Source organism: Protopterus annectens, chromosome 1.part1 (genome assembly GCF_019279795.1).
Source record: "Protopterus annectens isolate FY-2018-M chromosome 1.part1, PAN1.0, whole genome shotgun sequence".
NCBI classification, from domain to species: Eukaryota; Metazoa; Chordata; order Ceratodontiformes; family Protopteridae; genus Protopterus; species Protopterus annectens.
In genome coordinates, this window is record NC_056726.1 from 794,545,064 (window position 1) to 794,559,288 (window position 14,225).

The 14,225-nt window shown below is 40.0% G+C and overlaps 1 protein-coding gene across 1 annotated transcript in view; it reads right to left on the reverse strand.

Annotated features, from left to right (window-relative positions):
- LOC122807188 (tetraspanin-36-like) overlaps positions 1 to 14,225 on the reverse strand; it is a 476,995-nt gene that overhangs the window by 301,699 nt on the left and 161,071 nt on the right. The window contains exon 3 of the mRNA XM_044078240.1: positions 7,691 to 7,765. Within this exon, the coding sequence (XP_043934175.1) occupies positions 7,691 to 7,765 (75 nt within the window). The remainder of the gene's footprint in view (positions 1 to 7,690; positions 7,766 to 14,225) is intronic.

Sequence of the window (14,225 nt, forward strand, 5' to 3'; positions counted from 1 at the left end):
TCATTCTTAAACTATCTCTGAGACCCAGTAAAGATTGCACTGATCGTCGGACCATGTAGAACAACAAGTTGTAACTGTTCTTGGCCAGATAACATAAAAGCATCACTACTGAACCTTCGGTTTGAATTTCTTCACCTCCGTAAACAACAAGTTTAGCACTACTGGTTACATTGAGTTGTTCGTTAGTTCTCGCTCTTGCAAATGTGTCTGCTGATGCACTTTGACCCAGTGTCTACTTTGAGCTCTGTGGATTTTCCATTAATCCAGACAGTACAAAACACTTTACTTGTTGTTAATAAGTTCACTGCATCAACCCCTTCAAAAAGCACTGATACACCATCTACATAGAAAGCGGACTGCTTCGGCTCTACTTGATCAACTTGCTTTTTTTGTGTGACCTTTCTTTACAACTGTGTGAGGCTTACTTGATTTGCAAAACTTTTGGAAATGATTCCATTTTTTTTTTATACTTGTGACATTGTTGACCAAATGCTAAACACTTCTCTCTTTTAGACTCATGATTCACACTGCAATTGCGACAGTTAACAAAGCTAGATTTGGGTTTTGCTCATTCATGTTTATATTGCACTGAGCTGGTGCTGGAGCTTGCACCTTTCCTGGAACTTTCTAGAAAACCTTCTGGCTTCTTTAGAAATCCTGTAGCTGCCAAGTGCTTAGGCCTGCTCTTGTTGCCACGTGTTGCATGCTATCTACATGTGCTCTAGAGCAAAATGAAACCATGCTCTTATCACTAGCGAGCATACTTGTATGTTTTTCTATCAACTCATGGATTTGACAAATCTCTATTGCTTTGCTCAGCATTAAATCACTGTCACAAAGTAAAATCTCTCACAGCAGCACTATTAATACTACATACAAGCTTGTCTTTTATCAGCTCATCTTTCAGATCACCAAACCAACATGTTTTAGCTCGGTTAATCAAGTCAGTTATATAAGCTGCAAATGATTCCCCTGATTTCTGATCCCTTGAATAAAACAAATGACTTATGTAATAATAGTCTGGGGGTTACACATTTCTCTGAACTTGCACTTCAAGCACTCAGGGTCTTCCCTTGATTCAGCTTGTGCAACAATATGGCGGTCCACACCCTCTTCATATAGTGCTGGTGCATACACAAATGAAAGCTCTCTCTATGACCTCAGACCAGACTCACTTTAGCAAAATGAATGCCTTAGTGCATGCATCTCTATCTGCATAAGCTGCTTGCATGAAAATATTGTACTCTTGCTCAAAAATTCTCCAGTTCTCTGCAGTATTCTGATTACACACAAGTGGTAGGGGTTTTCAACATCAGTCTGCCACACTAACACATACCAATGAAGGGTTTTGCAAATAAGCATGAATATACACAGATGCACATATGTACACATTTCTGGCATAAACAGTACTTGTCCAATGTCTGCACTTATGCTTTCATTGGGTTTCTCAGAATTATGCAAATGAACAACCTCTTAGTACTTTCGAATAACTGGACTTTGTGAAATAAACTTCTCGGGCGTTTCGGTACTTTTGGAATATTACTGGTAAAGGCAAAAATGCTAAAGTCATCACTTTAACATTCGAGAACTTTACGATGCAACTGAATAACTCACGAGCACTGTAAAACTCTTGTAATGTCTTCTGCAAGAAAACACCTCATCAGTGTAAGAAACATGTCAAGCAACTGCACAATGTGAATACTTTACTTTTGGAGTAATTGCACTATGAGAATAACTGCATACAGCACACAGAAATGCCCCCAAATGCCAGTCCCTTGCCAGGCAACTCTATACAGTACAAGAAGCACTCTGTAATGGCGACACTTTGCGAGTACACACACCCAGCACAAGAAACTTTTTTAGAAATAGCTATACTCTGCATTATACAAAATAGTTGCACTTCGCACACAATGGACTCTTCGGATTACATGCACAGTAATAAGCACACACTGTAAGCACTTTTACACAACATTGAGATACTTTGAATAGCTTTAGTTACGCTCTTGATACAATACGAAGTTGTAGTTATGCCCAAACACAGCACTTTGCCAAAACACACATAGTCACCCTGCTTTATTTTTTCCTTAATGTGCCCTTTTTTTTTTATTTTGCTCATTTAAGACCTTTTCATGCCCAATGTACTTTTCTTGTGCTCGTTTTACTCTAAACATGCCCAACTTAGCCTTAAACACATTTGTTTTGCTTTAAGCATGCTAATTGTTTGCTTTACTATTAGTCGTTTCATCACATACTTTTATCTTAGCATTTTCTTTAGTCAACAATCTTTTCATACTCTCCGCTTGCCTGATAATGCAGTTTGTGTCCTTGCAATGCCCTTTTTTGTCTTTCACCGAGTAAATAATTCATGTTATTTCTCATTATCTTGGATTCTTTATGGTTATGTTTATGCTCTTTTCTCTCGGTTTACCTTTGCTGTCATCTTTGCATCTCATGGCTCCGACTATTCTTCTCTCTTCAATCCCAGTTCTGACACCATATCACTTTCGTGTCTCGGACATGAACAAGCAAGTCTTTGTGGGTTCTGTTTAAGCAGCTTTAATTTATACAAACACATCACTAATAGAGGCTTACTTACTATAACTTAACTTGTATACAAACCAACTGCTTCGATCATACATGCTCACTCTCTGGTTTCTTCTTCAGAAATGACACTAGGGGATTGTATGGGGCTGGTATGTATACGTGCATGTACAGCCTTGAATGCTTCTTAAAGATATAGCGCACACACACTTTACACTCTGATCTACAGTGACCTTCTCAAAGAAGTTCACCAGGTTAAGTAGGCATGACCTGCCCTTGATAAAACCAAACTGGGTTGGGTCCAGTGTCTGTAGGTTTACTATACCATTACTGATCATAGTTAATAAAAGGGTATCAAAAATCAGTGCTGTGGCACCCCCCCCATGATACAATAATAATCAAATTCCAAGACAAACCGTTCATCCTTACAGAAATGAAATTTTTCCTCCTCTTCATATCTGTAGTTGGAACATATTCAACCAGTTTTATGATGTATAGGACCTTCTAGAAGTAACTTCTCTTCCATTACAGGTGACTGGAATGTTAAAGTTGGTAGTCAAACAACAAGTGGAATAAAGGGCATGTTTGGCCCTAAAGTATGAAATGAAGCAAGACAAACTAGTAGAAAACTGCCAAACTCCTCACCCATCAGAGCAAACAATACTTCAACAGATTAAGAGAAGGCTTTACGCATGGATATTACCAGATGGTCAACATCAAAATTAGACAGACTCTCTACTTTCAGTCAGAGATGAAGAACTCAGTACAGTTGGCAAAAACAAGGCCCTTTTGCTGACTGTGGCTTAGTCAGCTTCTTCTTGCAAAATTCATACTTAAATAAAACAATAGTCTTCAGTTCAACAAAAGAGGTCAACAAGTTTACTAATTATATGTACTAAAATTGAAAAACAGATATAAATGATCAGACCTAGTACATGGAGCACCTGAAAAATTAAGGACAGGGGTCTGTGACATTGTTCAGGGACTGGCAAAAAATATTCCAAAGTTGAGAAGGTAAAGTGGCCGTCTGTGGAAGCCTCAGAAGTGACCAAGGAAAGGAGAACAAAAAGCAAATGAATGCAGATTTCCAGAGAACATCACAAAACCATGGGACACATTTAAATGAACAGTGCCAAAGAAACTGAAACAACAGTGGTATGGGAGGAAAAAAGAGATCACTTCATGATGACTGATGATATTAAGCAAAGGTAAAACCAGGCATGATAAAATAAAGATACGAGGAACCTAGCAAAAGCCAAAGATACTAGGAAAAGTTGATCGGAATATACAGAAGCACTACATAAAAAGGACCCTACAGTCACTGATGCATATGATGGTACATTCTGTAAATTTGAGCTAGACATCCCACACAGACTACACTAGAAACTAATAATGTGGCTGAATGACTTGATGGAATGCCAGCAAAACTGTTTGAAATCCTTCAAAATGATTCTGCTACATTGCCATTTGAAATTTGTTAGCAAATATGGAAAACACAACAGTTGCTAGTGTACTGGAAAAGATACATTTATATTTAATTCCCAAAAGCAGGCTATGTTAAACAGTGATCAAATTATCAAACTATTTGCTTACTTCCCATTCTGGCACAGTCATGCCCAAGATCCTGCAAACTACTCTGAAGCGATATATAGAGAATAGTCAGATGTAAAAAGCTGGTTTTATGCAAGATGATGATACACCAGACAGGAAATGGACATCATCTGCTGGATAATACAGAAAGCAAGGGAGTTCCAGAAAAAAAAAGTTTCTGGTTTACTGGCTAAGTTAAAGCCTTAGAATGAATTACCCTTAACATGATGTAGCAAGTTCTTCAACAAAAGGGGACACCAGATAATCTTACTGATTTACTGAGGAATCTGAATGCAGAAAAAGAAGCAACAAGTAGAACCTAATATGGTATACCTGACGGGTCCATGGTTGGGAAACAGTGTGGCAAGGATGTACAGTGGATATAAAATGTTTACACACCCCTGTTAAAATGCCAGGTTTTTGTGATATAAGAAATGAGACCACAAAAATAATTTCAAAACTTTTCCCACCTTTAATGTGACCTATAACCTGTACAATTCAATTGAAAAAACAAACAAATCTGTTAGGGGAATAAAATAAAAAAATGTACAATAGACTGGCTGCATAAGTGTGCACACCCTTAAGCTAATACTTTGTTGAAGCACCTTTTGATTTAATTACAGCACAGTCTTCTTGGGTGTACACCTGCCATCAATTAGAGAGACTCTGATTAACCCCAAATAATGTTCAGCTGTCCTAGTAGGACTTTCATGTCATTTACTCAGTTGCCTGCTACAGCAAAGGCCATGGTTCGCAGAGAGCTTACAAAGCATCAAGGGGATCTAATTGTTGAAAGGTATTAGTCAGGAGAAGGGTACAAAAAAATTTCCACAGCACTGGATATACCATGGAACACAGTGAAGATAGTCATCAAAAAGTGGAGAAAATATGGGAAAACAGTGATGTTGCAAAGAACTGGATGTCTCTCCAAAATTGATGACAAGACAAAAACTGGTCAGGGAGGCTGCCAAGAGACCTACAGCAACAATGAAGGAGCTGCAGAAATTTTTGACAAGTATTGGTTGTGTACTATATGTGAAAACAATCTCCTATATTTTCCATATGTCTGGACTATGGGGTAGGTTTGCAAGATGAAAGCCTTTGTTACACAGAAAAACATCCAGCCCAGCTAAAATTTGCAAAACAATACATCAAGTCTCCCAAAAGCATGTGGGAAAATGTGTTATGGTCTGATGAGACCAAGGTTGAACTTTTTGGCCACAATTCCAAAAGGTATGTTTGGCTCTAAAACAACACTTCACATCACCAAAAGAACACCATCCCCACGGTGAAGCATGGTGGTGGCAGTATCATGTTTAAGGCTTGCTTTTCTTCAGCTGGAACTCGGGCTTTAGTCAAGGTGGAGGGAATTATGAACAGTTCCAAATACCAGTCTTTTTTGGCCCAAAACCTTCAAGTGTCTACTAGAAAACTGGAAGATGAAGAGGAATTTCACCTTTCAACATGACAATGACCCCATGCATACATCCAAATCAACAAAATAATGGCTTCATCAGGAGAAAATTAAAGTTTTGAAATGTCCCAGCCATATTCCAGACCTAAACCCAATAGAAAACCTGTGGGGTGACCTGAAGAGGGCTGTGTACAAGAGATGCCCTCACAATCTGACAGATTTGGGGTGCTTTTGCAAGGAAGAGTGGGCAAATATTGCCAAGTTAAGATGTGCCATGCTGACAGATTCCTACCAAAGAAGACTGAATGCTGTAATTAAATGAAAAGAAGCACTTTTGCAAGGAACCGTGGGTAAATATTGCCAAGTCAAGATGTGCCATGCTGATAAATTCCTACCCAAGAAGACTGAATGCTATAATTAAATCAAAGGTACCTCAACAAAGTATTAGATGAAGGGTGTGCACACTTATGCAACCAGCGTATTGTATGTTTTTTTTTTTTTTTTATTTTTTTCTCCCCAACAGATTTGTTTGTTTTTCAATTGAATTGTACAGGTTATAGGTCACATTAAAGGTGGGAAAAGTTTTGAAATGATTTACTGTGGTCTCATTTTTTATACCACAAAAATCTGGCATTTTAACAGGGGTGTGTAAACCTTTTATATCCACTGTATACAGTCACCCTAGTCATTTAAATTATTTGCCGAATTTATAATGGCAAACAGTGGGTGGTCATAAAAATCAGATACTGGAATCAAACATTTTGGGAGAGCTACTAACCTCACACATGCACACAATATTATTATGCTGGCTGCGTGAAGAGTTGAACAGCTTGTTGTTGAAGGTGGAAGCTTAAAATCTTGCTTGCTGCTCAACAATAAAAAACTAAAATTATTTTCATTAGTTCTTTACAAACAGGTGAAGATGACATGGGGCAGTGACCTTTTGTTTCCTGGTATCAGATGGTGACTGCAGTCATGAAATTAAAATATTGCATTTCTTATAGAAAATGGTATGAGAAATCTAGATGATACACCTTTAGAGCAAAGACATCACAAATCCCAGCAAAGGTCTTAATGGTCAAAGCTACAGTTTTCCCTGTAATAATATATGGCTGCGAAATTTGAACTAACATTAAGGCTGTGCACCAGAAAGTCGATGCTTTTGACCTGACGTGCAAGAAACAATCTTAGAAATTGGTAGCCTGCAAGAAGAGTAAATCAATCAATACTTAAGGGAAAGGTATGACAGCATTGACTAAAGACGACACTGAAGCTGGAAAAGATGAGATAAAAGGAAGAGTAATAGAAGCTAAAATGGATTTATAGCATTAGTGTGGTGCTGCGGTAGCATTGTCGCCTCACAGTAAGACGCTGTCCTGTTCGATTCTCAGCTAGAGCGTCTTCTGTGTGGAGACCTGTGAATGGGCGTACCTTCGTTGAAGGTTGTGCGTCAGAGCTGGCAACTCGGCACGTAAAAATCTACTGCCAATCATTAGCGGACCGGAGTTCCGCTGTGGCGACCCCTAACCGGGAAAAGCCGAAAGACACAACAAGTGAGGTAATGAATCTGAATTTGCAAAAACTTAAATAAAGCAGTTGTTTACAGGCAGGCTTGGTGTGCTACAGCCTGACCTAATTAAAAGACTGGACATCATCAAGGATGGAGCAAATAAAGGGTGGCTGGGATTGTCGGCTAGGAACCAAGACTCCAACAGGAAGTCCTTCCTGACTGATGGGATGAGAAGACACATGTGCGAGCTAAAGCATCAGGAGCGCTAGTCTGCAACTCTGCAAACCTTGCTACTTCTCGCACTCCAAAAGCGCACACTCCACTCAAGATACTGTAAACAAATCTAAAAACAAACCAAATTCAGAATTTCTAATAGAGTATTTAACCATTTTGTATTCTAACTTTGTATCAAAACAATGCATTCCTCAGAGAGATAACTTGAAATCACTAAAGTTTTAGATAGTTTGGTTTTCTCAAGTATGAAACTGGACAGCAACAGTACCTTGCAGTAAACACTGTGCTGTACTCAAACTTGGATGAAAAAAAAAAAAACTACAAAACATTTTCCAGTTATCCTCCTCCCCAGCCTTTACTGCTTACTCTCTCTAAATGTTAGAACTACAGCACTGACTTACCTTCCCTCTGTAGATGACACCCAGAACAAAAGCAGTCACCTCACCAACAAAGATACAGAGGATTATAAACAGGAACTGCAAGAAAAAAGAAAAAAATACTTGAGTGACAAAATGACAACAATAACTCAGATATGGCATTATATCATGGTTAAAATTAATGACCTCCAAACACCTCTAATAAAATCAGCTGAACACTTAAACAATATATGCACATATATAACAGGTTCAACTTCCTAACCTCAACAAATAAAATATAGCTACAGTCGCCCTCTCCCTGAGGCAAAAATACTTTAGCAATAATCCATGACTGGGTGTGTGTAATGAAGATTTATCCAAAGTCGGCATGGTTAGAACACAAGGACAAAGCCAGAGTGATTAAACAAAGCTAACCGTGGGTAAATTCTGCATTACCCACACAGAAAAGTGTATTACTCCTATTATACAATGACATTGTTCTGTATTACCCACACAGAGAAGTGGATTACTGCTATTATACAATGACATTGTTCTGTATTACCCACACAGAGAAGTGGATTACTGCTATTATACAATGACATTGTTCTGTATTACCCACACAGAGAAGTGGATTACTGCTATTATACAATGACATTTTTATTAAAAAAAAGTCATACCTTTTCTAAATACTACTATTGTATAAATGGATTTTTGTGCTCTTCCGCGAGCTTCTCGTAGTCTGGTATATGAAGAAGAATATGTATATGTACTGATTTGTACTGCGCATGCACAGTACATTGTTGTACAATCCCTTTAAGTTATTCAGACCAGAGACATTGAGAGCCAAGCTTTATTTTTAATAACATGTTCTGCCCTACTGCGATGTTAAATGGACTGAGAAAGCTCCCTCCCCCCTCCATAGTTTAATTACTTCACTTAGCAATGTGAGAAGGTGGAGTTCTTTCTGGCTGGACTGACCAATCGGCATGCAAGTTTTTAAATTTTAAACTTTCTTTTAAGCAACAGTTTCTCCATACCACTGTTGCTTTCAGCTTCTTTGATGAACTGTTTTGTGACATTCTGCAGCTTTGGGAGAGAGGCATTTACAACTGGTCAATCAGCTCATACACCGGACTCATTTCTGTTGGGATATCGTGGATTTACAATCTGCACACTGATTAGGTTATCCATCAGGATGCACGTTTTTTTTTTAATAGAAATGTGCCTTAACTGCATAGTTAGCACTGTACTGCAGCTATGGAAAAAGCCCAGAAATTATATTGACTGTAAAGATATAAACCTGGATTTCTTCAGCTTCAGTCATTCCTAAGTTTACAGTGAATGAGTAAATAGAAACCAACTGCACAGAACTGACTGAAGGGAGACAGAAATCATTAGTTAACTGCCCAGACAGTAAAAAAATCTAAATTCCCTTCATCTAGCATGTGCCAGTACTGATTTTGTGAAAGTCCTTTGCACTGTGGCTGGAGGTGAAATGGAAATAATTCCTTGATATGGATCCGAGAAATGTTCCACGAGATCAGTAAATGGGAATAAAATCACAGTCATCCTGCATGTCTACTGTAATCTTTCAAGCCACATTTATGACCGGTGGCAAAAAACTGAGAACAGTCTGAAATTAATTTCGTTCACAGATTAGTTTAATGTTGTCAGATCTAAAATGGGTCTAAATGAAGATTCTTTATTTCTTAAAGAAATCATTTTAAGTAGAAATCAGTTCCTTAATAAAAATGGCACTGATCTGGACAGTTTATTTTTTTTTCTTATTGCATCACTGTCTATGAACACGGTCCCAAGCCAAAAAGTACTTAAGAGGGGCTTCTGGTATGTTTTATGTGGGGCTTTCTAGAGGGGCTTCTGGCAATTTCTTAGAGCGAAAAGAAAGTAATGGGCTTAGTGGAGGGATATCCTAAGGATTATCATTTGGTGAAAGACCTGAAAGGTGCCTGTAAGTATCAACTTCCTTTCTTTACAAGACAAAAGAAATAATTTCTTTGTTGTTAAAGTGCTGTAAGCATTGTATCACAAACAGATACTTTAAACAGGTAGGGTGGGCTAAATGGTCTGAAGATAGCTATGACCTCGGCCAAAACGACACCACGACCAATATAAGCTGTAAAATGTCTGACAATGCAGTACAACAACGAATGGTCACAAACAGTAATACAGTAACATTATCAGCCATGAACTTTGTACAGGCAGTGTCATATTCTCCATTAAGAGTCCATCTTACAAATGGAAACAAAAACATTTTAGCAAGAGTGGGCCACATGCATGCTCTTACTTTATATGGAGAATTATTCAGTGTAAATCCTTAAGTTTGTGTGGTTATAAGTTGGGTGAACTTGTACAGATGTATATTAGTGGCTGGAAATATGGTTTGTCAATCTATATTAACATTACTTAAAATTATGGTTTCAGGAGGGATTTTTGGGAGGCCCAGCAGAGAATATCCCAGTGCTTCAGTATTTTTTTGTATCATTACCTGGGGGTATATATTGCCTTGGGAGTGTTTAGCTTTAGCATACTTAGTAGGATTCCAGAGTTACAGAAAACTGGCAGGGTGGAGGAGAAGGGAGATATCTAGTGTGGCTTTGCAGAAAATACTGATGACTCCACCTTTTTTGTTGGCTCTGTCTAATCCAGCAATGTTCTAGCTTAGCAAGGCAATTTCTTCTTTTTTTGTTTCCTGATAGATGCAGCATCTGTGACAACTAAGACGTCTGGACTGTGTAGTGCTATCAACACATGCACTTCAGTGAGTCTGTTATAAATACTTTGTAAGTTGGTATGCTATGTATGAAGGCCATGGTGGGGCTGTGGGATAGGTGTTCATGATGGGATATGCTTCCTGTTGCCGGTTTGTACTGATTTGGACTTTGGTTTGGGTGGATGTCACTTAAGTTCTATGGTCATGAGGTATGATGGTACAGAAGCAGGCATTTTTGCTTGATTTTATGTTTAATACCCAATTTGTGAATAAATGGCTGTGGCTTTCAATAACTGTACTAGAATAATAGGATACATGAGTGATGATACAGACAGAATGTCACTGGGAGATGAGGTTTAGAAGTATTTTGCTTGATGTAAGTACAGCTGTGTAAAACCTTACCATAACGGTAGATGTCCTTCCCTTTCACTGTTGCAGTATTCATTACAATAGGGATCCCCTGCCAACGGCAACCCGATATCCGGCCAGTATACCAAAGCCTTTAGGTTGCTTTAAGGTAAGCTGTAAATCACACATATGCTCCTCGAGTAGTGCAGGGCATAAGGGTGACATCCAGACGCATAAGCTTCAGAACTGAGAGCCCAAGTAGGAACTCCAGTCCAAGGAGTAGAGAGGTAATCAGTACATCCAGAAGAGAAATGGACCAGGGGGGCAGAGGGGAGTGAATACTGCAACAGTGAAGAGAAGGTACTCTGTCCTTCCATTTCACTGTTGCAGTATTCATTACACTAGGGAGAGTGCCAAGGCTTAGGAAGAGGGAGGAGGAAGGACCAGCAGAGCTCTCTAGGAAGCCATGAAGGATGGACCTAGCAAAACCAGTTCTAGCTCAGGAAATTCTATCAGACTTGTAGTGCTTGGTAAAGGTAGGCACAGAAGTCCAGGTAGCTACCTCAAGAAGAGTGTTAGTATCCAAACCCTTGAAAAAAAGCACTAGAAGCCACAGCTCTAGTAGAATGAGTCTTAACAAAAAAGGATGGCTTTTACCATGAAAGGAACAAAAAGAAATGGCTTTAGAAATCCCAGAAGAAATAGTTTACTTGGACACAGTAAATCCTAAGGACCTAGGATGAAAAGAAACAAAGAGATGATCAGATTTATGAAAAGTCTTAGTCTTATCCAAATAAAATCGGAGTTGTTTATGTACATCCAAAGTGTACAGCACCTTCTCACTGGCAGATTGCAGAGAAAGGGGGGAGTGGGCAAATTAATATACTGACTAAAAGGATGCCTTTAAGGAATTGTTTAGCTTCAAATTTAGAAGCTAAAGGAGGTGATAAAGGCAGACAAGCAGAAATAGCTGATAAGTGGGCCTTAACAGAAGAATAGGCCAACATAGCATAAAATCTTACCACAATGTTAGATATATTCCGCTTCTCTATTGCAGTATTCATTACAATAGGGATCCCCTGCCAAGGAGGGCCTAACATCTGGCTAGTATACCAAAGCCTTTAGGTTGCTTTAATGTGTGCTGTACATCACACATATGCTCGTCGCATAGCATAGGGCATAAAGGTGACATCTGGACATACCATCCTCAGAAAGTACAGTTGTGTACACTTACCATAAATGTAGATGTTAGTGTATTCACTGTTGCAGTCATTACATTTGGGTTATCTGCCTGTAGGTAGCCCTCAGCCGGCCTGAATATCAAAGTGTTGGATTCCTGCTTCGGATGCCGTCTCTTCTTCCATGATGTCAGGTCGTCAGGGATATAAAACATTAAGCCGACGCCATTACATCAGTTTTTCTTGCCCCAGATGTCAGGTGCCCCCTCAATGGGAAGCCAATATTTATTATGGTACATCTCCAATAAAAAGCAAATGCACCAGAATGCTAGAAGAAAAGTAGAGTCAAGAGAAGTCAGGGGGTTGGAGGGAGGATAACCAGGACTGCAACAGTGAATACACTCGAACATCTACATTTATGTAAGTGTACACAACTGTACTATGTTCTTAGTGTTTCACTGTTGCAGTCATTACATTTGTGTAGATTCCCAAAGCTAAAGGGAGGAGGTAGTTAAGAGAGCATTAGGGCCAGCTACTAAGCCCTGAAAGACTGCAGTGGCAAAACCAACTCTGGATTTAGAAAAAATAGGCATGTGGTAATGCTTAGTGAAGGTATGTACAGAACTCCAGGTAGAAGCTTCTAGAATGTCCCTGGTAGGGACTCCTCTGAGAAAGGCTGTAGACGTAGATGCAGCCCTGGTGGAATGTGATCCTATCCCCGGTGGGGTAGGTTTTCCATGGCACTTATAGCAGAAATGAATGCAATGGTCTATCCATTTAGAAATGGTTTGCTTTGAAATGGCCTTCTCCTCTGCCCCTGCAGCAAAGCCAACTAGCAGCTGTTCAGATTTTCTGAGAGGCTTAGTCCTGTCCAAATAAAATCTAAGTTGTCTGTGCACGTCCACAGAGTGCAGTATTTGTTCTCCTTTGTTTTGTGGATTTGGGAAAAAAGTATGCAAATGAATGGACTGGTTTAGGGCCACACTAGACACCACCTTGGGCATAAAGGAAGGATTGGTCATGAGGGAAACCTTGCCTGCATGGAAGATAATGAAGGGTTCCCGTGCCATGAGGGCCTGTAATTCAGACACTCTTCTAGCTGAAGTGATGGCTAGAAGGAAGGCTGTTTTTCAAGAAAGAAACTTCAACTCTGCAGTTGCAGCTAGTTCAAATGGAGGAAGAGTGAGCTTTTCCAATACAAAGTCAAGATCCCAGGCTGGCGTAGGGGGCTCACCGGGGGGGGGGGGTCTTACATTTTTAGCCCCTCTGAGGAATTGCTTTAGCAAAGGGCGAGAGAAGAGGGGTGGTTCAGAGTTATAATGTGCTGAAATACCAGAGGCAAGAATTTTAATTGATGAGAAGGATAGGCCCTTGTGGAACACTTCTGTTAAGGACTGAAGAATACGAGGTAAACTGGGCACCGTAGTGCCCATACCCTGAGTCTGGCTCCAGGAACAGTATCTTTTCCATTTTTCAGCATAGGATTTTCTAGTACTAGGTCTCCTTCCTTCCAGAATGACATCTAGCACCTGCTTACTGAGGGATGCTATTGGAGAGCTCAAGGAATTAGCCAGGCTGCAAGGTTCAGGGTTTGAAGCGGAGGGTGCAGAATCTGGCACGCCTGCTGGGACAGCAGGGAAGGTGTCTGAGGTAGGTGCCATGGATCCAGCAGTATCATGCTGCACAAGAGGGGGTACGAGTGCTGGCGAGGCCAGTCTGATGCAATAAGAATTGTCCTTGGTTTGTCCTGTTTGATCTTTAGCAGAACCTTCGAGAGGAGAGGCAGAGGGAGAAAGGCATAAACCGAGAGCCTTTCCCAGTTAAAGGACTGGGCATCCACTTTCCAAGCTTGACTGTGGGGAGTCCTTGTGCAGAATTTGTCCAATTGGTAGTTCTGGGGGGAGGCAAACAGGTCTATCTCTGGAGTCCCCCATTTGTTCCTCAAGAGGTTGAATATTTTTGGTTCCAGTTTCCATTCGTGTGGGTCCATAAGATTTCTGCTTAGGTTGTCTGCCAGTGAATTTAGCTTGCCTGGCAGGAATTGAGCTTGTAGGTTCACTACGTAGCTCAAGGCTGTGTTCAACAAAGCCATGGCTAGTCTGCAGAGAGGGTATGAGTGGGTTCCCCCCTGCTTGTTTATATACCACATAACTGTGGTGTTGTCTGTCTACCAATAATTCTCCTGGAAGGATGTGGTCCTTGAAGGCCGTCAGGGAATTCTGTACAGCTAACATTTCTTTTTGGTTGATATGCAGGTGCATTTGACTCGGGTTTCATTTGCCCTGAATGCACTGCCCTGCCAAGTGAGCCCCCCCCCCATGCA